The sequence below is a fragment of the Phodopus roborovskii genome, unplaced genomic scaffold (genome assembly GCF_943737965.1).
Source record: "Phodopus roborovskii unplaced genomic scaffold, PHOROB, whole genome shotgun sequence".
Lineage (NCBI taxonomy): Eukaryota > Metazoa > Chordata > Mammalia > Rodentia > Cricetidae > Phodopus > Phodopus roborovskii.
The window spans coordinates 7,865,227-7,892,081 of record NW_026126603.1 but is presented as its reverse complement, the minus strand read 5'-3'; the positions used below and the strand labels follow the sequence as shown (position 1 = coordinate 7,892,081).

Below are 26,855 nucleotides of genomic sequence, written 5' to 3'. Positions count from 1 at the left end.
TTTTCTGAGATACTAGCTGTTAGGGATTTTTGCATCCTAGCTCCAGGGATTCTAGCCCATTGTAAATATGCATCTCTGATGTCTACAACAAACTTGAATAAATGCCTCAAACTGCAAAGGGAAGAGATGAAGGCAATGAGACAATGATAAATATGGGGTCTCAATGGGAAGAATGCACTATAACTGAAATTAAAGTAATAATCAGAATTATCTCAAGAAAGCTTTGTTGACCAAAAAAGTATCTTAAAATTAAAATATACTTTCTGCTCCAGTCAAACTTAATAGAGATCCATATTGTTGACCATAAAAATACCTTTAAATTAAAATTTATTTTCTACTCCAGTCAAACTTAATAGAAATCCATATTTTAAAAACTCCTTGAACATTTTGAATACTTCAAGCAGAGAGGTATCTAACACACACCTCACTGAGCTGGGAAGTAAACAAGGCTCAGCTTTTTCATGTCAGCAACAAATACCAGAAGACAAAAAGAGTAGACATTGTAGAGTTCAGTGGGAGGATGGAAAAGAGATGGGGACCCTGTGTGGGAGGGAGGAACATGCAGGCTAAGTCCTGGTTCTCCCACAACGCCCCTGGAAAACATGCTTAGAGATCCCTGCTTTAAAAATGCCATGAACATAGTTTCCATGTGTACTGTGGTCTAGAATCAAACAGGTCAAAATGAGAATTTCAAGACAAGAGAAAACTCAAGTAAAAGAACTAGCCATCAACATCAAAGCAAGTGTTTGCAAAGCTGTATTTACCAAAAAGAAATTAAGTGGTTTTAGTAGATGATACATAAAATTAAGTATAATAAAATAAAATAATTTTCATTTTCTCTTTATGATTTTTCCATATTTACCAAACACTTAGAAGTAGTGTTGATTACTCCTCTAGCTTATTTTATTTTTAACACTTATAAGACATACTTATTATTGTCCTTACCAGAGTGCAAAATGATTTTTAAATCTTTTTCAACAAGAATCTATGAAAGAGTATAAATAAAGTACAAATGGGAAATGTAAACATTAGCTTGCTTTTTCTAATTTATTCTAACTCTGTATTTAGTCTAGTGAATAAAACAGAAACCCTTTGAATGTTACTAAAATGAACTGAATCATTTAACATAGTTTTATTTATTCTTTGAGAATTTCATGCATGTACAATGTGTTTTGATCATACCCACAACTCTAACTTGTCCAGGTTACCCCCAACCTATCTCCCTCCCAATGCCAAGGCCTTTTTTCCCTTTTTAAATACCCCCACTGAATTCATTTAGTGTTGCCTGTATGTGCATGGGTGTGGGACAACAGACCAGTGCCCACATCATCAAAGAAAAATCCCTCTCCCAGCAGCCGTCAGCTGCCAATAGTGCTCAGGTATTGGTGAGGCCCAGGATCATCTCACTCCCACAGAATCACACAAAGGTCCATTGCCAGCATTCATGTGAAGATCAGTTTAACTGGGGTTGAGACAGTGGCTCGGTGGGCAAAGTGCCTGCAACACAAGCAGGGGGGCCTGAGTTCAGGGCCCCAACACCCATGCAAAAGCTGGGCATGGTGGCATGAGTTTGTGAGCTTTGCCAGCACTGGAGGAAGTAGAGACAGGTGAATGCCTGGAGTGCATGGCCAGCCGGCACAGCTGAATCGATGGGCCTCAGGTTCAAGGAGACCCTCTCAGAAACTAAGATGGAGAATAATCAAAGCAAGTCACCCAGGAGTGTCGATCTCTGACCTCCACAAGTACACACAAGCACACACACACACACACACCATACACACCAAAACTTCAATTTATCCTAAATATCACAGACAAAGGAACATGAATCATTAGGTGTGATCCTGACACAGACCCTTAGATTATGTCAGATCTACCTTATTTTAAAGTGAAACTGCATGAGAAACATTTTTTAAATGAACTATAAAGAACAGGTAGGATATATGGCTACATATTTATTTTCTTCCATGAGGAAAACCTTTGAAACTCAATCCAAACAAGGCAAAGTGATGACAACAGCCTTTACTGATTATGCCCCTCTTGTGCTCAGTATAGGATGGCTTCAGAAGAAAGGATGTAGAGGGTTTGCTCCTTAAGCCTGCTTGGACAGCAGGTTTCAGAGGTGTCAACTTCTCTGCCATCTTGGGGATTAGTTTTTGTTTTTGTTTTTCTTTCTTTTTTTTTTTTTGGTTGTTTTTTGTTTGTTTGTTTCTTTTTTTCCATTTTAAAAAATAGATTTATTTTATGTGTATGTGTGTTTGCATTCATGTATGTGTATATACCACACGCAGGCCTGGTGCCCATGGAATCCAGAAAAGCACATCAGATGGGTTCTGGGTCCTACACAAGACCAGCAATACTCTTAATTGGTGGACATGGCTCCAGCATCCCTGGGACTAATCCTAACCTCCAGTCCCTGCAGATAGCTCTGTTCAAAGTTCAGAAACCACATCTTCTACAGATGGAATCCAGAGCAAACAAGAGTTCAGAATTCTACCAATCAGCTCTGTCTCTGACTAGAAGCATGAGGTTAAAGGAGGGAGTAGAAACAAAATTGAGAAATTAGAAGTGCAATTTTTAAAATTAGTTTTTAAAGACCCAACTTAAATGCACTGAGTAAAAGGAGAAACTATTTTAAACAATTATAACCATGAATTAATCAATTAACATTCTTAGGTAAAGGACATTTACAAGTTGGTGAGAAAAGCCACTAACTAGGAACTGAACTAAAAGAATAAATAATTGAAAGAAAATAAATCAATTTAACGGGTAATAAACATGGAAAAGACCAATGGTTTTTTTTTTTTGTTTTGTTTTTTGTTTTTTGGGTTTTTTTTTTTTTTTTTTTTAGTTTTTAAATTTTGTGTGTGTGAATGTCTGTGTGTGAGTTTATTTGTACCTTGAGTATACATGCCCAAGGAGGCAAGTGGTGTTAAACACCCTGAAGCTATGGTCCCAAGTAATTGTGAGTTGACACTGGTGCTAAAAACCACCAGTGGGGCTTTTGCAAAAATAGCATGCACTCTCAACCACTGAGCCATCTGTCCAGCCCAACATGGAAGATTTTCAAAAGTAAATCACTCAAACACTCGATGTTATAAAAAAATAATTTGTGGGCCTGGAGAGATGACTGAGTGTTTAATGATATGCTCTATGCTCTCTTCTGGTCTCTGCTGACACCTGCATACACATGGCATATGTCCACAAACACACACACACACACACACACACACACACACACACACACACGTTAGTAAATAAAAATTTTAAAATCTCAAAAGGTCAAAATTAAGAGAAGCATAAAGTTAATGTAAAGCTCTAGCTCCACTTTTCATAAAAATGTTTTTTCACCCCAATAAGTAAACAAGGTGGCACATGTATCCATAGAAACCAGAGAACAAGCTAAGAGTAGATGCTCTGTGTGCCAACTTCCCATTGGAGACAAGGAAGCCAATGCTCAGGGAGAAAATAACTTACCCACTCTCCATAGTTAGTAAGTAGAGTTAGCAGAGGATCCTCGTGTGGTCAATTTAAAGCCTCTTAAAGCAAGTTTCACTTTTTAGTTTGGTGCCACCTAAGCACAGACCCAAGGCCTTCACTAATACCTGTCAACTATCATTAATTCAAACCTCCATGTATGAAAATGCAGACTTTCACTGATATTTTAAAACATCTATTCTGTGTGTTTGTGTGAATGTACATATGTCATAGTACATGTGTGGTGGTCAGGGAGAAACTTAAAAGAGTTGGTTCTTCCCTCCCTATATGTGGGCCCTCAGGATTGAACTCGCGTTATCAGCCTTGGTTGCTTTTACTTGCTGAGTCATCTCACCTGACCATCCAATTGTTATTTTTATTTCAAATTTTTGTCTGTTATTTAAGGCCTCTCAAAATCAGTCTTCCTTTACTATGTGATGACCATTCAGTTGATACACAGAATTCATATTTCTGGCACCTTGGCCTCACACTCTCCTACTCCATGATCCTGGGCTGAGGCCTCTGGAAATTCTTCAGTTGACACCATTATCTTTTAAAATCTTCTGTCCTTTTGTTTTTTAAATCATGTCTCTGAGAGTCCTCTGAGTTGCTCTAACTGAAAACACAGAGAGAGCGCGCGAGAGAGACAGAGACAGAGACAGAGAGAGGGAGAGACAGAGAGATACAGAGAGACAGAGACAGAGAGAGCAATCATTCTAACACTATAAAAGGGCTCGCTCGCTCTGCAAAGTGAGTCCCCCATCACTCTGCTTCAGTACCCTTCTCTAGAGGCCTCCCAAGTTCAGATCTCATACATCTGAAGGGCTTTAAATCCTCTCAACAGCGCTTACATCTCTATTAATTTTTAATAAAATGAGAGAGAAAATAAAATACCACTGATATATCCTTTGCATGTCTTTTAGTTATTAAGGTTGTTTTTCTAATAAACTGGCAAATGTTATCCCATGACAAATTTCTATCAATTTTGATGTGACATCTTTGGTTATATTAAATGATTATATTTTTAAGGATTTTTTTGGAACTGAATACCACGATAATCAACTTCACTTCAAATGTAAAGAATAAAAATAAAATTACATTTATAACAGAATATGTAATAAAATAAAAAGCCAAAATGCTAGGAAGGGATTATTTATATGAAATACTAAAGAGTTTTTGAAAGTCATTTTGTGTTGTTTTAGATACTATTCAATTGATCACTCCCCACATGGTTGCACTATATGGCATGTATAAAATAAGTATCACATTCTTCATGAGCATTGAGTAGATCCTTGACATACTGTTTTTCCCTGAAGCAATATCTTTTGTTTCTTAAAGAAATCTTTGTCACTGTGCCATATTGATTTTCTGGGGCTTCCATAGCAAAATACTGCTAACTAGGTTGCCTAAATAACAGAAATATGTAGGCTCGTGGTTTTAGAAGCTTGGGGTCCAAAATCAAGATGACCCCAGAGTTTGGGTCCTTCTGGGATCTGTGAAGAAAGGCCTGTTTCAGGCCCTCCCTAGCCTCTGGTGACCCAGGGCGTTCCTTGGTTTGTAGTCTGCACCATCTTCATGTCAGCTCCACCCCCCATATGTGGCTATCATGTTGAATTCAGGCTGCCACAATGTCCCATCATAACTAGACAAAGACGCTCCCTCCCACTGTAGTCATCATATTCACGGGTACTGAGCGCTAACTAAGCACTCAGTCCCACTGAAGAGACCTTGAAAAGCATGTGTTGGAGGCTTGGTTTCCAGCCTGTGGTACTCTTGGGACACGGTGGAACCTTTAGGGGTGGGCCTCACAGAGGAAATTAAGTTCTTCAACAATCTGGCTCTTCCTCTGTAGCTCTGTTTTCCAAGCCATGAGATGAGAAGTTCTGCTTCAGCAAGCCCTATTGCCCTGATCCTCTATTGCACGACAGAACCCGAAGCAAAGAACCAACTGACACCAGGAGCGAAGATGACCTTCCCTTCTGAGCTGACTTTCTCAGCTATTTTGTCACAGTGACAAGAATTTAACACAGACCCACACAAGCATGACTTTAAAGGTCTTTTAGGGTGAGGACAGCATCACCAGTACAAGCTGTAGTTGTTCTGTAGCAAAGTAGCAGAGAAAGGGGTCAGTGTCAGCAGTAGAGATGCAGAAGCAGAGCAATTTCAACATTTGTACAAGTGAGCTTGTAAAGATTCATTATTGTTTATTATGTGTGTGTTTGTGCAGATACCCATGGAGGGAGAGGTAGGCCTGATGTGAGTGTCGGGAACTAAACTTGAGTCTCCCTGAAGGGTAGCAAACACACGCAATTGTAGAGCCATCTCTCCAGCCCTCTCAATGTCTTCTTAATTGTCAAAAATAACTATTTGGAATATTGCTCTGCAAGTGAACAGGCTTGGTGAAGTGTCTGGTGTTCTCTGCTCATCACGTTTATGAGGTGACTTCTGTAAAACCTGATGAACCTGTCATTAAAGTATGACTGAAGGATGCATGGTGCTGTAGTAAATCCATGTCAGGCTTGCAAACCCAGCTCTAGTGAATGCATTTGGAATTTGAGAAAATCTTCAGAGAAAGAGTAGAAGTCAAGGGCATCAGCAGGAGAAGGTGTCTGCAGGGACCCTGCTCTCCAGCGTGGGCACTGCCGTACTCGCCAGTGGCATCCCCCATGACATCTGATATTCCATATCTGTCCTCAAATCTTCTGCCTTGTTGTCAAGTGCTCCAAGTGCCCTCTGTGGGGCTACATAGATGGTGTTCATCTACATGAAAGGACACAGAAAGATGTAGGAAATGACTTCATGAGTCACTTTGGGACTTATGTCTTCCATGGAGATGTGAAAATCTACTCCACTTTGTATTTAAGATGATCTTATCTTTTCCTGGAAACATCACATAGCCTTTCCTATGGCAGACGGCACATAGAGCAGTTGTCTCTGCCTGAGGAGCTTGCTGGATTTCCTGCAGGTCCCTCTTGTCTGTCCCACATTGTATTAGGCCATTGCTTGCAAATGAGCCAGCATGTGGAGGAAAAGTCCTTGGGTCAGAGTGGAAGAAGCAAAATTGTTTATGACTGCTCCTTTTCATGAGCTGGGATTCCTAAAAGCTGATGTCCAAGAAGAGGCATGATATTAATAGCAGGGGTCAGGAGACCTGCTTCCTAGAGAAGAGCAATGAGACGAATGTGTGAAGCTGTAAATGATACCCAATTGCAAAAAACTGAGCTGGAAATCATGAGTGAATCTTAGCACCACATGGAATCTAGTCCTAAGGCCAATTTGACACAAAGGAACAATTGAACAATTTGGTCATTGCCATGTGGTGTGAGTAACTGGTCACCAACTTGAATCCAGAATTCTCTATTTCCTTTCCTTTCTCTGTGTCACACTCAATATAATTAAACACACACTGTTTCTTCCAAGTGATTTAAGAATAGAATTTGGGCCCGTGGGGTGCCCACCCAGAAGAGCCTGCTGCCCATGGCACCTTGACCAACTTGACTGCCATCAGCCATGTTGGTGAAGCCCAACACCTATTCTATCTACCAGTTCCTAGACTGTAAGGAGGAGCCTGTGCTCTGGAACCAGATCCGAGATCAGGTCATTGTCACTGAATATGAAAACTGAAGCATGGCTGTGATCAAAGAAGTCTCTGTGATGGTTCAGTGTCTGTGGAGCTTCAAAGACCAGAGGCCTTGAGCAAGACTAATGACTCATGGCAATGAGTATTTGCATGAATAGCTGTGTAGGCAGAACAATATACAGAGTGACACACTGCAGTTTCCAATGCCACTGTGACTGATGGATTTGTGATGGAGGGTTGGGAAGGATGGAGGGACAGAGCAGTACTTACTCTATGAAGGGATATTGAACCATGTTGATGTCCAAGGCCTGAGTTGCTGCTGGAGGACATGCAGATGTTCCTATGCTATGCTGGGCCCATGTTACTATTGAAGGCCATACTGATGCTGTGGTCTGTGCCACCCACTCATGTTCATGGGCCATAATGCTGCTTGAGGCCATGCAGATGAGTTGCCACCTGAGTTAAAGTCAGTGTCTATGGTCCCCATTGCCAAAATGGCCATGTCTTGGCCCATGGTTCTACTGCAGCCAGGGGCTGTTTTAATGTCCATGGCCCATGTTAGCACCAAAAGCTATGTGGATGTCTGTTGTCTGTGCTACTACCTGAAGCCATGTTAACGTCCATGTGCTGGGCTGCCACTAGGGACAGTATTGGTGTCTGTGGCCCTTACTGCCAACAACAATCATGCTGAGGTCTATGGCTTGTGTTGATCCTGGACACCAGGTAGATGTCCGTGGACAGATAATGTGCAGAAGTCCATGAACATTGTTACTACTAACTGTAAAGAACAAGGAAGCTGCTTCCTCTCTGATGTGGCTGAAGGCAGACACTCAATTAAGAAAGAGAAACATAGAAGTCTTCTGCGACTTCCCCCCATACCACTCCAAAAAGTAGCAACCTAGACAGAAAGCCATTGAAAAGAACTCATAAAATGTGTGATAAGAATAATGAAGTGTACCCTCTATAATAGAAGGATATTGGTGGAGTGGGGGTCGGGACGGACTCACTTTTCTTTCGGGGGCTATCCACTAGGGAGTTTGACCATGATCCAGTGACTACATGAACAATACAAATTGGACTTGTATTTTTTAATCTTTTCCTAGTGAGAAGGATAGAAGACTGAGAACGGACAGACCTGGGAGGACCAGTAATTAAGAGTGGTCAAGATACATTATGTGATATTCCCAAATAATCAATACAAATACTAGGTTAATAAAAAAAAGAAAAGAAAAGGAATAGAATTTGGACAAACAGAGTGAGTCAGATGTATCTTCAATACACAGAATGACAGAAGCAAAGATATTGGTGTGTAAATATACCATGTTTTCTCTTACTTATAAGGTAGGTGATACCATTCCCATTATAAAGATGCACAAACCAGGACAATGAGTGATTGAGGTTTTCCTTTTTGAAAATGTTTTTGTAATTTTATCTTATTGCAGTTAATACCAAATTTGAGACCTAGTTTCTTAACAGACAAATTCATAAAAACAGCACTGAAAGCTATAGGTCCAATGCCCTATAGAGTGTCCAGGACTGCCAGAACTTTGTCTCTGTTGGTTGGGGACTCCTAGGTCCCCTGATTGCCCAGCCCCATTCTGCTCTTTCTTCCAGAAGTGTTTGGTTTGATTCTTTATGTACACACAATTGCACCCTCTGTTCTTCTGTGATTGCCAGCGAGTTTCAGGACAAGCTCCAAAGCTACACAAAGAAACCCTGTCTCCAAAAAAAAAAAAAAAAAAAAAGAAAGAAAGAAAGAAAGAAAAAAAGAGAAAGAGAAAAGGTGTCTGTGTCTGAAAGAGGACGGAGTCAAATAAAATAAAAAGGCAAAAATGTAAATGTTTGGGGAGTTGTTTGTTTTTCTGAGTAGCCCTGGCTATCCTAGAACTCGAACTCACTCTGTAGACTAGACTAGCCTTGAACTCACAAAGATCCATCTGCCTCTACCTCCTGAGTGCTGGGATTAAAGGCGTGTACCACCACTGCCCAACAACAATATAAATGTTTTATCTCACTTTTCAAGTTCTCTTTCATTTGTTGACTGGTCAAACAATTTGTCTTCTCGATTTTGTGCTCAGCCCTAACCCAGCCCAGGAATCTAGTGTAGTATTAGTAAATATACCATAGCACAGTAGGCACCAGCCCTAAACCCTCTCATTGCTCAATACGTGCTACCCTCTGGTTGTTTTTAAGATTTATTTATTATGTATATAATGTTCTGTCTGCATGTTTGCCTGCAGAGATCTCATCATAGATGGTTGTGAGCCACCATGTTGTTGCTAGGAATTGAACTCAGGACCTCTGGAAGAGCAGTGGCTGCTCTTAACTTCTGAGCCATCTCTCTAGACCAATTTTTTTTAAGGCTTGAGAGACAGTTCTGTGTCAAGAATACCTGTTGTTCTTGCAGAGGGCCTGGGTTTGGTTGCTGCACTCACATGGTGGCTCATAATCATCTATAAATCTAGTTCCAAGATGTTGAAACCCTCTTTTTGACCTCTGCAAGCAGAGCACTCATGTAGTACTGATACACGCATGCAGACAAACACTTGTTCACATGAAAATAACATAAATTTTTAAAAAGTGATCCTTTACAAAAGCTAGCTCTCTGAAAATTAGTACAACACAGGACTCTTCCAGAGACAGAGCAAAGTGGGAGAGGAAAAAGATTGGGAAAGCAAGTTAGTGGGAACAGGAGGGCGTGGGTGGCTTCCTATAGAAGACAAGGTTTCCTGTCCTGCTCTGAAACGCAAGTGGGAATTAGGCTACTTACTCACTGTGACTGGAATAACTCAGAACAGGGCAGGAAAGTCTGGGGTGGAGACATTTACAAGGCATGGAAGTGTGGGCATGTTGACTGAATAAACATTTTAAGATTTCCCCCAAATGTTTCAGTTCTGATATTTTTTTGCACACATGTGTCCTGATAGAAGCTGCCTTTCTGTTTTGTTGAGTTTTAGTTTCAAAGTTCCTTTGTATCTTGGATTGCAGATAGGATATTTGTCACCATCTAGGTTTACCCAGAATACACAGAGTCCCTGGGACTCAAGGCTTTGGGGTTAGAATCAAGCAAGTCACTGGTAAACTTACATGAACCTGTCACCTTAAGTAGAGTGTTACATATCTCTAAGTCCTAGCATTTTATTTATGTGCTGACAGTACTGAGAACAACAGTTATTTGCTGTTAATGGATTGCTGACAGGCATTATAGGAGTATTTGGGGCTTTGAAAGACTTTATTCACCATTTAAATTGCCATCAATTTAAAAATTTGTGATGGTGAAGCCTCCCTTACATATAAGAGAAAAGGGTTCTTAAAGTGGCAAAGGTCTTTTTACTACAGCATCAGTCTTTTTTTATTATTCTCTCATACAATACATCTTGACTACAGCCTCTCCTCACTCCTCTCCTCCCTCACTCCATCTACCATCTCTTCCAGATCCACCCCTCCTCTGTTTCCTTTCAGAAAAGAGTAGGCCTCCCAGAGATATCAACCGTACACGGTATAGCAAGTTGTAATAAGACAAGACACAAACCCTCATAGCAAGGCTGCACAAGACAACCCAGTAGGAGGAAAAGGGATCCAAGAGCAAGCAAAAGAGTCAAAGACACCCCCACTCCCACTTTTAGGAGTCCCACAAAAACACCAAGCTGAACAACCACAAATGTATATGCAGAGGACTGAGTGCAGATCCATGCAGGCTCCCTGATTGCCACTTCAGTCTGTGTGAGCCCCTGTGTGTCCTGCTTAGTTGATTCTCTGGACAGTGTCCTCTTGGTGTCCACTAGCCCTCTGGCTCCTACAACATTCCTCCTCCTCTTCTGTAGGGTTCCCTAAGCTTTGCCTAACGTTTGGTCTCTGCATCTGTTCCCATCAGTTGCTGGATAAGCCTCTCTGATTACCATTGGGATTAGTTTAGGCACCCATCTATCTGAGTATAGCAGAATTTTGTTGGGAATAATTTTCATTGACGTTTTTTTGCCTGTCATGGTTGGTTCTACCCTAGGCCTCTGGGCTTCCAGCTTCCACTTCCTGGCTATCCTAGAAGTGTCAGGCATGGGCTCACTCTTGTAGTGTGAGCCCATGTTAGACCAATCATTACTTGGCCACTCCCACAAGCTCCGAGCCACCCTAGCACACCCTGCATGCAGGACAGGTTATAGATTGAAGGTTTATTGCTGGGTTGGTGTCCCAGTCTCACCTCTAGAAGCCTTGCCCTGTTACAGAAAATGCTTGGTTCAGGCTAAAATTCCTCTGTTACTAGGAGTCCTCACTAGGGTCACCCTCACAGGTTCCAGGGAGTTTCCTGGATTTCCACAGTGCCCCCTCAATGCCCCATAGTTACCCTTGCCTCTCATGTACTCTCTCCCTCTCCGACATGACACCCCCTGTTCCACTCCTACCCACCCCAGTCTATACACAAAATCTATTCTACTCCCCTTCCCTAAGTGATCCACGTCCCCCTCCCTACCCTCCTCATTACTTAGCCTCTCTGGATCTGTGGATTGAACATGAGTATCTTTTTCTTAATAGCTAATGTCCACTTATAAGTAAGTACATATCATGTTTTCTTTTTGTATCTAGCTTGCCTCACTCAGAATGATTTTTTTTCTAGTTTCCCTTATTTGCTTGCAAATTTCCTGATGTCATTGCTTTTCCACAGATAGATAAGTAATACTCTGCTGTGTAAATGTACACATTTTCTTTATCTGTTCTTCAGGTGAGGGGCATCTAGGTGGTTCAGTTTCTGGCCATTATAAATAAAGCTGCTATGACTATAGTTGATTAAGTGTCCTTGTGGTAGGGTGGAGCATCCTTTGGGTAGAGAGATTCCTAATTTTCTGAGGAACTTTCATACGGATAGTGGCCATACAAGTTTGCACTGCCACCAGCATAGGGCAGTGCTGCCTTTGCTCCACACCCTCTCCTGCATGTTGGACATAAGATGTCCAACTATAAGATGGAATCTCATAGTTGTTTTGGTTTGCATTCCCCTGATGACTAAAGGATGTTGAACATTTCTTTAAGAGTTTCTCAGTCATTTGCGGATTCTCTGTTAAATCTGTACTCCATTTTAATTGGATTATTTAGTTTTTTGATGTCTAGTCTCTTGGGTTCTTTATAAATTTTGGATATTAGTGATCCCTTGGATGTGGAGTTGGTGAAGATCTTTTCCCATTCTATAGGCTGCCATTTTGTCCTATTGATGGTCTCCTTTCCTTAGAGAAGCTTTTAAGTTTCATGAGGTCCCACATTTTATTTTTTAATTGTTGATCATAATGCCTGGGCTATCGGTGTTCTGTTCAGGAAGTTATCCCCTATGCCCATGGGTTAAAGGCTATTCCCCACGTCCTCATTTATCAGGCCCAGTGTATCTGGTTTTATGTTGATGTTTTTGATCCACTTGGTCTTAAGTTTGTGCAGGGTGACAGATATAAATCTATCTGCACTCTTCTACATGCAGTTAGATCAGTGCCAGTTGTTGAAGTTGTTGTCTTTTTTCCATTGTGTATTTCTGGTTTCTTTATCAAAAATTGGATGCCCATGGGTGTGAGAATTTGCATCTGGGTCTTCAATTCAATTCGATTCACCCACCTGCTATATTTATCGCTATAGCTCTGTAGTAGAGCTATAAACCACAGATGGTGATACCTCCAGAAGGCCTTTTATGGTTCAGGATTATTTTAGCTATCCTGGGTTTTTTGTTTGTCCATATGAAATTGTGGATTGTCCTTTCAAAGTCTATAAAGAACTATGTTGGAATTTTGATAGGGATTGTACCGAATCTATAGATTGCTTTTGGTAGGATGGCCATTTTTACTATGTTCAAAGCATTAGTCTTGTAAACATAAATGTATTCGTGGGCATTGCAGGTATCAAAGGAGGGGAAAAGAAATGAAAAACAATCTCCCAGAAGACCTTTTGAAGCTCTCTGTAGGTTTTCCTGTCAGTGTAGCTGAGTCCTAGCCACCTGTTGCACAACTAACCCGGTTTCTGGAGAATTTTCCTTCCTGCTTCATAGTTTAAAAATAAACCCCAGGACTTGAAAAATTGTTCAGTTGTCAGAGTGCTTACCTAGCATGCGTGAAAGCCTGGGTTCAATCCCAGCCTCCAGATAGGTAAAATAGGTAAATCCAGAAGTGTGCATCTTAAATGTCTTTTGGAGGACAGCATTCCAGGAGTGGCTCTGTCTCCTGGTGAGAGGAGGCACAGAGCCATGCAAATAGGCATCTGAAGTGAACCCTGGGGACCCTACACTACCAGAGACCTAGAGCGTGGGGGTGGGGGCGATGACAGGATGGGGTAGGGAGGATGGGAATATGGAGCACAGCAGGACTGTATAAAATCCTTCCCTGCGTCACTGACAGACTCAAGACTGCCACCTCTTTTATCGCACACTTCATTTTTGCCAGAAACCCCAGGAATTAACTAGGGTGTAATTCCTACCATACATTCTCCAAGATTCACCTGACCAGACACTGCTGGAAACTGAGGCACCTCACGGTTCCGTAAATGTGAATTCAGTTCTCAAACTTTTCTGAAGAAACCAATCGGACTCACACCGCTGTTTGTGTAAGGATTAGTCGTCCCCTTTTGGGTTGTGTCAGTTTCTTACCCATCTATTCCGTGTACACACCCAGAAGACCTCGAAGTACTTAATGAAGTGATCCTTTTTAAGTATTGATAGCCAAGAGAAAATTATACCATGTTTGATCTGTGTAAAAGAATCAAAGTCCGAGATCTTTGAATGGAACTTAGAATAAAAATGTAATTAGGTTACATCCCTGAAGTCTGATATATCTTTAAACAAGACTGCAAATGAAACTTTATTAAAGCTTCAAATGAATTATTTCATTGCTTTTTTTTTCCAATTCATTTTCTTCCCCTTCTCTTTCATGTCTGTGTTACTGACATTGTGGCTTGTATTTTACCTGTCTTTTTCAGGGTGTTTTTAATTATTTACTGCTTAACGAGTAGCACAGAGAGGAAAGCTAGCCTGGTTCAGAGATGCTGGCTCTGCAGCATGGTTTTCTGTGTGAAAGCTTTGCAAGGAAGCCTTGGCTAGCTGCACCACACCTACAGCCATGTCTGCAGCCATGACAGCTCTGGGCCTGTGTTACTTCTGCCACTGAGAAGCAAGGCCCCAAAACTCTGTCTACAGAGGTTTCTGACCAAGGACCACGGGAGTGCAATGCTTTCCAATTAGTGTATTCAACAGCATTCAGTAGGAAAGGGGACACTCATATCAAAGAAAGGAAAGGAGAAAAGAACAGGCAGGGAAGGGAGTAGAGAAGAAGGAAGGGGAAAACCAACAATAGCCAAATAAATTAAAACACAGACAACCTTGTGCCCAAGTTACTGAGCGTCTGTAAAGGGCAGGTATCCACATGGGTGAATCCATCCTTTTTGCAAGAGCTGCAGATCAACTGCGTGGCTCTGGTGTTGGGTTTCAGAACAATGGTCAGGTCAGCAGGCTCTGTGAAGGGGTCATTTATCCTGATGGTGAGGTTCAAACCTGAAATCAAGGCTGTCTTCCCCACTGGCCTTGCCCATGAGCAGCAAGCAAGACAGTCACTAAGGCTGTTACTATAGCTCTAAGGTGCTATAGATGCTAATGCCTTTGGGTCAAATGAGAGAGGAAGGGAGAGAGGAGAGAAAGGAAAGGGGGGAAGAGAGGGAGAGAGGGAAGGAGGAAGGAGAGAAGAAAACTGTCATTTACTAGTGTGCCTGGCAACTATTAAATGTTCAACTATGTGGTTTATCTCCTTCATGCTCACCTAAATCAAACATTTTTAGTCAGTTTGTTGGTTTTTCCTTTGTAATATCCCAAACAGCATGCTCACTATCCATCTAATGAAGGGATGGAAGACAGCTTTCCCTCTCCCCTAGCCCCTCTCTCTCGTGTTGTTAATGAGTCTAGTGGAGAGTCGTTCACATCTTGCTCTTTGCTCATATAAAAATGTTCAAACCAGGCCGAATGTAGTTTATTTAAAATCATGAGCACCGTGGGTTGCAGATAAGAATGATGCTATTAAAACTATGAAATGCTTCTCATTAGTGCCAAAGCTAGTATGGGACCTTTATCTGCAGACTTGTGTGTCTAACAACACTTCCTACTCAGGGTGCTGGAGCACGTACAGGGCTAGCCCACTATGCACAAATTACTGGGTTAAATTCTTACTATTTTTTTTTTGTTTGTTTCTTTAAGAAGACTTTAAAACTATAATAGGGATTTTTAAATGAGGTAAAAACAAGAAAGTAAAATGTGCTATATGAAGAAATCTGGAACTTCTACAAGGTTTACTAATGAGAAATATTAATTTCTTGTGTACAAATTCTATGAATGCCTTACCTTTGTTTTTGAGATGGAGTCTCATGTAGCTCAGGCTAGCCTCAAATTCCCTATGTAGCTAGGACTGAGCTTTAACTCCTGATCTTCCTGATTTTCTTGCCTCTGCCCTCTAAGGACTGGGATTACAGCTGTATACCATCGCACCAGGGTTTGGGGGTATGAGTGGTTGAACCCTGTGTTTTATGATTTTGTTTTTTATTTTTTTTAATTTTGAGGCAGTTTGATATCTTCGGCTTATGCATTTTCTAACAGCAAAGGAAATGTATTGCTCAGATTTCTTATAGCTGTTGACAACCTGAGAGAACCAGTTTAAAGGTAACAGCTTGTCTAGGGTTAGGGCTGCAGGAGTTTCTCTGCTTTGGGTCTGAAGTGAAGTAGTACCTTATGTTAGAGAGTGCAACAAGAAGCTGAGTTGCTCACTTCAAGGAAACCAGGAAGCAGAGAGAAAAACAGTAGGGACCAAGGGCAAGATGTATCTTTCAGTGACCCTGGCACCCTAAGTCCTGCAATTAGAGGCCACTTCCAAATCATACTATTATAGTGTGAATCTATCAAGGGATCAATCTTTGATTAGGACAAGCCCAAGGGATCTCTTCCCCCAAAGCCAAGAGCTAATAAGCAAGTCTTTGGGGAGGGGGAGGGGGGATGCTTCATATCTAACCCATAGCCTAAAATCCCCAAATTGAGATAGCACCTCTTGGTATTTAGCAGTGACATGGGTGTATTGACCACAGTTGGGCTACCTAAATACTAATACTTCCTCCAGGATAGGGTCTCTGAAGATCAAGGCAGACTTTACCCTGATCCAGCTTTTCCATCATCATAATAAAAAGTCTTTGTGAGCATCCCCACTCACTCTCCAATACAAACACACACACACACACACACACACACACACACACACAGAGAGAGAGAGAGAGAGAGAGAGAGAGAGATACATACCCAAAAACACACATAATAAACATATACAGACACAAACACACACATATATAGATGAACACAAACACACAGATGCACACAGGCACACACACACACACACACACACACACACACACACACACAATCCCATCTGAAATCTGAGTTAGAAAAAAAACCCCAAAAAACAGTTCTCTAGGTTTCCTCTGTGCATCTCACAGTAGCTCCTTGAAAGTTATGGGCACATGTTCTGCCCTGCTTATTAGGGAGGTTATTGAGTTGTGGAAGCAAACCTTTGTCTTCTGGCATTCCATTTTGCCATGGTGTACAGTGATTAGAGTAAACAGCAAATCTCCCCCAACAGGAAATCTGTCGTTCCCATTGGCAGGATGGTGAGCCTCAGCTATGTCGGCATGTGTAGTGCCATTATAAGGATTATAATTGAATGTAAATATGTAAAGATGATGTAAATTGCTTTTGCAGTTAAGCCAAAATGGAAAGCAATGTCTTTTGTTTTTATACCAAGGCGGTAACATTTTTCTCTCTTTGCTACTGTTCAATATTGCTTCTAGCACATCCTGTGTCTACATTGTACAGGATAGTAACTTATGCCAAAGATGGCCAGTAGCTCCAGATTAAAATGCAACATAATATACATAAAGCTTTATTGTTCCTTGGGTTGTTGTTTTAAACTAAAGTGGAATATTTCCCTAAAGTCTTCAACAAACGTGTACAATTTAGAACTAACCATGCTTATGACGTATGCCCGAGTCACCAAGGAAATGGGCCTCATGGACCTGTCAAATTATTTTCATGTGATTGTTTTTGCAGTGTTGTTTTTACTGGCAAATGTACAAGTTGATAGAAAAAAAATAATTAGTTGCTCTCAGACTTGCTGATGAATGGAGCTAAAGCAGGCCAGGCCTCCGCATCTTAGGGACTGTGACATTTTAAATTACTTGCACAATACCAGCAGCCATCTTTGGACATAATTAACACCTTGCCTAATTAAAGTCAGGGCTGGCATGAGTCTCACTTTATGAAATGTTATTGTATTGGTGTTTGCCCTCACCCCACTGTCTGTCAGACTCCAAGTGTCTGCCGTTTTTCCTGAATTGAAGCAACTTCTTTTTCTTTCTTTCTTTCTCCTTCTTTCTTTTTCTTGTTTCCCTCCCCCTTCAAGTAATCAATGCACTGCTGAATGAGTTCATTTTAATGCATTCAATCATGCCTCTAATGTTCGTAGCTTACGGGCGCAAGCATCAGTAATGCAGGAATGTTATATGGCTTTAGTTTGGGCCATTTCATAAAATATTCATGGAATCAAAAATGTGCATCAAAATAGCGGCTGGGAGAATTACATTTATGTTCCTGCCTTTATGGCAGCTTCACATTTAAACCCATTTGTGTTAATATCTAGTCAATCTTCCTACTTTAAAAAAAAAAACTAAAATGGGAGAGATCATATACATTTCCCTTTACTTAATATTTGTTCTAGACATCTGCTGTGAGACAACAAATATCTATAAACTTTCAGGGATGGTATGCAGGGAAGGGGAAGCCACAATTTGGGTAATATCCAAATATATAAAATTGTATTTTCTTCACATTGTGTTTGTCTTAACATCCTATCAAACATTTTGCAGTTTACGGCAGCATTCTTGGCTTTTGTTTGTGTCTTTAAATAAGTGCATGGATTTCTGGCTCATGTGGGCCTTAGATACAATGAGCATGTTTATTTTAGGAGCACATTTTGCTTGAGGTGAGAAACTGTAAATGCATGTCAAAATCATTATTGCTTATGTAGATGTCACATAATTGTTAAAAAGCAAAATGAAATAAAATGGAGGCTTGGACCACCTTCTGTCTCTACCTAGATGCTCCTGCCCCACACATCTGTCCAGACTGTTCACGTAAGATGTTTTTTGCAATGCTGTTTCATGGTTTGGAAATAAATGGACCAGTGGTAGTATCTATGAAGGCTGCCTTTCGTCCCTCCAATGACACCGTTTGGCCCCGTTTTCTTCCCCGACTCACATGAAGGAGCGTAACCCATTTCATGACGTAGAGCCATGCCCTGCAGGCACACAGCTCGCCAGTACTGGCATATCTCTCACAGCTACCCTGATGTTACAGAGCTGATGATTTGCTAATGACCTGCTGCCCACGTGATCAAAACTTCCTTCCCCTCAGGAGACTTTAAACGGATATAAGGTTTCTACCAAGTCTTATTTTTGTGATACGGGTTCCTCCCTCTGCTTCTGCTCCTCGGTGGAAAATAATAACCCACACAGAATTGCAGAGGATGACAGACCTGGGACACTCTCATGACTCACCCTCTTTGACTCTTCTAAAAGTGATAGGTCTAGGACCACCTATCTCTCCAGGTCCCGATGCGCTAAATTTTATTTGGAAATGAAGGGCAGGTTATATATATGAACACTTCAGGGGAGTTATAAAGCACATTATGAACCAGGTGTGAAAATCTAGTTGTGGTTTCAATGAGATATTCCCAATGTGGTTTCCAACTAACGGCGCTGATTGATTGGGAGCTTTGTGGCAGTATAGGTTTGTTTGAGGAAGGGTGTCGCTGGAGCAGGAGCTTTGAGAGTTTACAGGCTCTGTTCTGCCAGCCAGCTCCCAAATAACGACTCGGAGACTTCTTACTAGTAATGAAAGCTTAGCCTTCGCTTAGGCTTGTTCCTAACTAACTCTCACAACCTAAATTACCCTATTTCTATTAATCTCCATGCTGACACGAAGTTCCCGACTTTTAACTCTCCTCCTGCATGCCCTGCTTCCTCTGTATCTAGCTGACAACTCCCCCTTTCTCCTTCCCAGAGCTCTCTCCACCTGTACCTCCTGCCTAGCTATTGTACATTTAGCTTTTTATCAAACCAATCATGGTGACATATCTGTTTTTACACAGTGTAATCAAATATCTTACTGCATTTCTGCTTCATGCTTGAGGTTCAAGATGTGAGCATGTTGCTCAGGCCACCATGCCTGCCACTGGCTGCCTGTACTCAACCATCATGGACCCATAATTCCAAATAAACCCATTCTTCTCTAAGTTGCCTATGTCACCACAAAGAAAAGTAACTAATACACTGACTTGTTGTCTTCATTGCTATTATACTTAGCTTGGTAAAAAAAAAAATGAGTTTTGTTTGTGCCCTTTTCCAAAACTTTAGTAATAATGTTAAAGTTTTCAGATAAAAAGCAGTATGCATTATATTTCACTAGATATCTAGTCAACTGGCATCAGAACATAAAATAATTACTAAGATCCTTATTGCTGTTGGAGATAGATTGGACAGGAACCATACCATTGTTGATCCTGCTTCAAGGGGAAACTACATTTAAGTTACTATACTCTTATCCTGGCATAGGCACATCTTTTACTATTTTAAGTCAAGTATATGATGTATTATAATGTGTGCTTTCAAGTTCTGATGAGCCTTTAGACATTGTGGTAGAGTTGTCTGTGTACTTGTTGCCCTTTGTATCAAATCTTTACTTCCATATTTACTTCCAGTAAGAAGTTTGTCACCAAACTTGGGATATCCGAAGAAAGCAAAGTGTCTCTGAGATATCTATCCCAATGGTTGGGGAGAAAACGGAGAGTTTGCATGGGGCTGATTATGAACCTAGGTACTCAGGAAGACCAACCAGAGGCACTTCCTTTTTGTTAATAGTTGCAGGGACAGCCGGGTCCAGTGACAATATTGTAGGCCTGAAGAAACCAGTGAACATTACCTCTCAAGCCTTGCTTTTGACATGAGATATATGCCTGCAATTTTCAGTGAGGCAAGTGAGATCATTTTAAGTTCTGACAATTTGTGATAGTATAGCTGGTGAAGTAGTCCCAGACAGTCTTGAACTAGGAAGTTCACTGATACTCACCCCAAAGCTCTAGAAAACGCTAAATTCATGCAAAAAGACTATTTCTTGTTACTCTAAGATGATCTTTCATAGTGAATAGTACCTCACTTTAGTGCCAGACTTTATTGCTCCTTAAATATCTGAGTCTAGCCCTCAATACTCGGTAGCAGGAAGAGAACACAGAGGCACTACCTCTACCCTTTCTGACCCTTCCCATACTGGGGTTCACCTCCATTTCCTTCTCTTCTCCCTGCCTGTCTCCAAATCTGGACAAGAATACCACCTCTCACTGATTATTTGAACCATTATGCCTCATTTACATCTGACTTAAATTAATTGTTTTATCTATTTTATGGTTCCTTTTTTTTTTCCTGGAACTCCCAAATTTGTCAGCTTCCTGTATCCACATTCCCTATTCATATGGTCTAGAAGAAAACTGGATCTCCACGTTATGCATAGACGGATGCTGGAGAGGAAAAAGGAGCTTTTGTGCATGTCTCTGCAGATGTAATCTTTATGGGCAGAAATGTAATTAACAGAAGGACATAACACACACACACACACACACACACACACACACACACACACACACACACAGGCTCGCTCCACTGATGTTCCAAAATGAGGGTCATGGCTATTTGAGGAAGGTGTTTCTGATGAAAGGTGCTACAAGCATCGATGAAAAGCTACTCTGGCCTTTTAAGGATTGTCTAAAAACCATCTGCTGCAAGCAAAGACAGATTGAAGTAGAAAGTGTCCACTGTCTCCATCTGTACCAAAGCGAGAAGAGATCAGGCATTATTTTTAAATGACTTCCTTTGAGTATTTCTTAGTACAAAATAAACATTTTGATGACAGAAATTTCAAAAATGTCAGTAAGCAGAAAGAAAAGTAAAGAAAGGGAAAGTAAAAAATTAAACCACCTATGACCATAGCCCTTCTCCCAGAGAGAGCGCTTTGTAGATGTTTTCTGATATTTTCATTCATTGTAAACCCTATGAAAGGAAGTATTTTTCAGCAATATCTATTTATGGCTGTGTGCTCTCGTCACTTCTAAAGCTGTAGGGTATGTTTCTAAACAGCTCTGCAGGACTCCTTGACTTCTGGTTAAGTTTAGGCCACATCCTGCATTGGAAAGAACTCATAGTGGCTATGATTTTACTGTATTTTGTTACTACTTATTTGCTGGTGACTCTCCACTTTGTTTACCTTTCTTTGCAAATATCACTCTTATTTTTTATGTATTTTTTGAGACCCTGTCTTACCACACCACCTAAAATAGTCTTCCATATATAATCCTGATCCTCTTGCCCCAGCTTCCCGAGTGCTAACACTCCCAGTTGTATTCACCAATAGTAGTTTCAATAACAAACTCAATATAACGAATGTTGACAGATTTATAGTCAGGGCAGCATCATCCCTCCCTATACCATCCAATGAAACAACTTGTGGAAATGTAGTGTTCCTGATATGGACTGTGAGGGTTAATTTAAAATGTCATGGTAATATTGTTAAAAGGACTAATTCTTATATTTTGAAGATATGCTAAAGTATAAATATAGTGACTATATTGCAACTGTTTATTAGTTATTAAAGAAATGCTATTACTGTGCCAACTGCCAACTGATACCACTTTCGATGTTTATTTTACACTAACTTCATGATATACTGAATGTGCACTAATTAATTCTGAATGGTTTCACTATATGCCTGTTTCACAGGACAGTAAACTAAGGCACAGAAGGGGCAATAAGTAGCCTAAACAAACAAGCAAACAAAAAAGGAATAAGACTGAAATGAACAATCTGTCTTATAATTTTTACTCACTTTTAATAGCTACAGTGGAAATGCCTAGGTGAGTTTGTCTAGTTAAGACAAGTGGCACCCTCTAATACTGCCAGAGCTGCTTATGCTATAGGAGAGCCGGTCTTTCCCAAGATGATTAACATGTAAACTACAGTCTGCAATGTGGAACTGCAAACCGCTGTCCCGGAAATATACTGCCTCATATTTTGGAATGCAATGGTTTAAGGCTAATTTAGAGTTTTGGGAAGAGACCTTTGGGAGTGGCTGATAAGATACACTCTAGAGCAATAGTGCAACAAGGTTCACATCATCCAGGACTAGGCAGATGACAGAGGTGCCTCCTTCAGCCTTCCAGAAGCAGGTTTAAAACCCTGTGCTCATCTGAAATGTGTAGGTGGTGTATTCTTGTCATGACACCTAAACACTCCCTGAAAGTGAGATGATTGATACCTCTGGAAAGCAATGAGGATAATGGCAGCAAGCATGGGCTCTGAAAATCTTTATAGTTCTGCACCCTGTAAGAACACAATGTTGAGCTGAGCCTCCACTGCCCCTTCTGTAAAATGGAGCCATGTGAATTCCACACCATCAAACTGTTCTAGAGACACCAGCCAATGTAATGAGGCTAGTAACCGCTGGTGGGCCTTTGTGCTGTCTCTGAGCTTGCACAGTGGCAGTCATTTCTACTGACTGAGGCCCACACCCTTTGGAGATGTCTAACTAGAATTCACTGCTGAATATGAGGCCCCATTAGCGGGAGATCCTTTTCTACTTCAACTCCTTTCAACTGCATTTTCCTGCCTTCCTTCCCACCCTTTACAAGTAGTGATGACACGTGTATCCACCGCATCTCTCCCCATTTTTGAGTAATACTAACACACACGCAAATTATTTAAAACAAGTTGTTTCTGGCCTGTGCTTTATATCTACGAATGGCTTTTCTTTTTCAGGTGAGCTTCTGGAAGCTGCCCAGCATTATGAAGCATTCCATGAGCTGACACAGGGGCGGATATGGAAGGATGAGACAGGTCAATTTCTCAACCTGCTGGCCTGTGAAAGTCTCGTGAGGACCTACAGATTGCTCTCAGACAGAATGCTGGAGAACAAAGAATACAAACAGGCCATCAAAATTCTAATAAAAGCTTCTGAAATAGCCAAGGAAGGTGGGTGGAGGAGATTCTCTCACACTGTTTCCTTTAATGGACAGATACTGGTTCTCCCAGGAGAGGAGTAAAAATTGTCAAGTGTTAGGGTAATTATTTCCTATGAAATGCAAAGACAAATGCCATCAATATGCTTTCAGATTTCGCTGTAAGGCAGGGGTAGGGGCCTTAGTGCTGACAATGAGAAATCCATTAGTTTCTTGAAAGCTTTATTTCCAAAATTACAATCCACTGGGGGGAATGTTGTAAAACAAGGAACCCACAAAGAGGAGATAAGATCATCTTCAAGTAAGTGTGTTTGGGGATGGGGTGGGTTGTGTGTTCTTTGCAATCTGAGAAACTCCTTATTGTTTATAAATTCCCTATAGGTAGACACTTGGGAAATTGTGCTAATGTTTAGTTAGAAGTAACAAGGATATAACACTGCAATATACTTTAGACCGTTGCCCTCTCAAAGCTCGGCCTTTGGACTGGCATTACCAACACCACCAGGAGACATGCTGTGAAAGTCACACTCTGTCCCACCCCAGACTAGCAGCATCAGAGTGTGCAGACTGACAGCATGCCCCTGGGAGCTCATCCATACTTTCAGCAGTAAAATGCTTTTGGGAAAGCTGCTCATACCCTTAATGTCTTACAGCATCATCATCGGTATAAAACATAATGAAAATGGAGCATATTCTTATAAACTTTTAATTCATAACATGCCAAGACAAAATACCCCTTTCCTCACCACAGCATTATACAGTAATTTTCTAACAGAGTAGTTTTTCCATCGAGGGGAAAAAGGAGTTGTAATCTTAAACTAAAGTTTATTGATTCATGAACATATTTAGTGGATTAATTTGTTAGGTAGTTGTTAGGTAGTTAGGCTTATTTGGGACAAATAGGACTAATCTGGGGTATGATTTTAACTTAGTATAGAGGAAAAGGAAATATTTGAGCTCATTTTTCTGTTATTTTTTAAATAACCTTAGTTGAAATATTTAAAGGAACTCATTATCACTAAAATATAAATTCCATCAAATTAACCACTTCTGCATAAATGATGGCCATGTTTTCTCCAGGGGGCAGTAAAGGGGACACAAATCCTTAGCACTTGGATCAATGTCAATAGCAAATTTTGATCACAGAGGAAGTTATACAAGAATCACAATGGATAGGCGTGTACACTAGGAGAAGGTATTACACTTTAAGTTTGCATTTTCTGTGTGTCGATAATAGTTCTCAGAAAAGGGAATGGGTAGTCAGGAAGCCCATGCTCCCACATTGGCCTTAGATAGTATTTAAGAGATGGTAGCATCCACTAGGGCCCAAGTCTTTGTCCAGGGCACCATGGTGTAATGTGCAAGTTGAGCACCAGCCTGACAGCATCCAGGAAGCATGGCACTTGAAGGAGCATCCAACTTGTAATATATATCTCGGCTTCCTTCCTTCATACATGTACCAAGTGTCACTGTGCTGTATGGTTTTCTCATACTTTCTTTACTTGCTCATCATTTGATGGGCATGTGAATTGTTTCATTGCCTCAGTGGGGCTCTCTTCAGTCCACAGCTAAAAGAATTGTTGGGTTACATGGTAACTCCATGCTTCTTTCTGGGGAGCTCTGGCTTGCAAAGTGGTCTTCACTGGCCATTCCCACCATCTTTGCATATTTCAGGTGTGTTATTTCTCTATTATTGAGTTGTTAAAATTCCTTGTTCGTAATGAGAACCTTTCATCAGATATCTGATTTGAAAATGTTTTCTCTCTTCCACCTTCCGGTGGTATTCAGCAAAGTGCAAGTTTTTAATTTTGATCAAATTCAGTGTGTGTGTGTGTGTGTGTGTGTGTGTGTGTGTGTGTGTGTGTGTGAGATTAAGTATTTTAACTAAGAAGACTTTGACTAATCCAAGGCCCCCAGTGACTTTCTGCACTTGATATGAGAGCTTTAATGGTTTGGACATATTTAGATCCACAGGTTATTTGTTTGTGTGTTGTGAAAGGGTCTAACCTTATATTTTACAGATTTCAGCACATATGCCTGCTCACACAAACACTCCTGCCTGCTCACACAAACACACCTGCCTGCTCACACAAACACACATGCCTGCTCACACAAACACACATGCCTGCTTACACAAACACACCTGCCTGCTCACACAAACACACCTGCCTGCTCACACAAACATACATGCCTGCTCACACAAACACACCTGCCTGCTCACACAAACACACATGCCTGCTCACACAAACACACATGCCTGCTTACACAAACACACCTGCCTGTTCACACAAACACACCTGCCTGCTCACACAAACATACATGCCTGCTCACACAAACACACCTGCCTGCTCACACAAACACACATGCCTGCTCACACAAACACACATGCCTGCTCACACAAACGCACATGCCTGCTCACACAAACACACCTGCCTGCTCACACAAACGCACATGCCTGCTCACACAAACGCACATGCCTGCTCACTCACACATCTGCTCACACAAACACACACCCCTGATCATGCAAATAGACCATGGATCTAAGCACAGCTTTTTTCTCTTTAGCTTTATTAGTTCCCTTAACTAGAACCTGGAAGTGGTGACAAGGGACATCATTGCCCTCTTTCTACTCTTAGAGCCAAGTTTCCAGCTCCTCATACTAAACATGATATTGGCTATGAAGGTTTTGTAGATATCCATTCAAACATTAAGCAAGTTTCCTGCATTCCAGGTTTACTGAGGGTTTTAGGGTAAAAGGAACTGGATTTTGCTAAGAGGTTTTTTCTTTTCTTTTTTGCATCATTTGCAAGGATTAAGAATTTGCTGTTATTAATGTGGAAGTACTGATTTTTGAATTTTGAACCAAGCTTAGATTCCTAGAATAAATCTTATTTGATCACGATTGTGCAGTCTTTCTTATGTCATTAGATTCACTATGCTAGGTGTGTGTGTGTGTGTGTGTGTGTGTGTGTGTGTAGCAATATATTTGCCTCTGCACCTATAATGGCACCCGAAAGGCATGATATTCCTAGATTGTGTGCATATTGAATGTGTGTGTGTGTTGTATGTGTATGTGTGTGTGTGTGAGCATGTGTGCACGTGTTGTATCTGTACTCCCCTGCCCCATATTTAATAGAGACCACTCTTCCTAGGGTTTCCAGATTTGGACTCCAGGGGTGTCTTTGTGTCAAAGCACTGACCTTCTAAAGAATGCTTTGGAAATGTTTTCTGGGGTCTGCTTTTAAGAGATTGTAAGTGATTCATAGAATTCTTCCTTCAGTGTTTGGTGTAGATTTCCACTGAAGGTGCTAGGACTAGATTTCTCTTTGTAGTGTGTTTTCTGTAGCAATCTGTTCAGGTACTTTGCTTGCTGTAGCAGAGATTTCTCCTCCTCCTCCTCTCCCTTTTTCTCCTCCTCCTCTTCCTCCTCCTTCTCGTCCTTCTTTGTCTCCTCCTTCTCCTTCTTCTGCTTCCTTTTTTCCTCTCTTCTCCTCTTCTTCCTTTTTTTTTTTTTTTTTTGAGTTAATTTCAGTGCATCTTCCAAGGATATTTTTAATTTAGATTATGTAACTTGTTATAAACTTATCCACATAACTCTCTCATAATCATAAGGTCTATAATAATTTCCCCTCTTCCATCCCTAATTGCAAAGTAAGAATTTGAGTTCCTTCTTTCTTTCTATGCCTTGCTCAGTG

The 26,855-nt window shown here is 40.9% G+C and overlaps 1 protein-coding gene across 1 annotated transcript in view; it reads left to right on the top strand.

The window, feature by feature from the left end:
* Ttc29 (tetratricopeptide repeat domain 29) overlaps window positions 1-26,855 on the top strand; it is a 187,262-nt gene that overhangs the window by 40,250 nt on the left and 120,157 nt on the right. Inside the window, exon 5 of the mRNA XM_051205881.1 lies at window positions 22,961-23,173. Within this exon, the coding sequence (XP_051061838.1) occupies window positions 22,961-23,173 (213 nt within the window). The remainder of the gene's footprint in view (window positions 1-22,960; window positions 23,174-26,855) is intronic.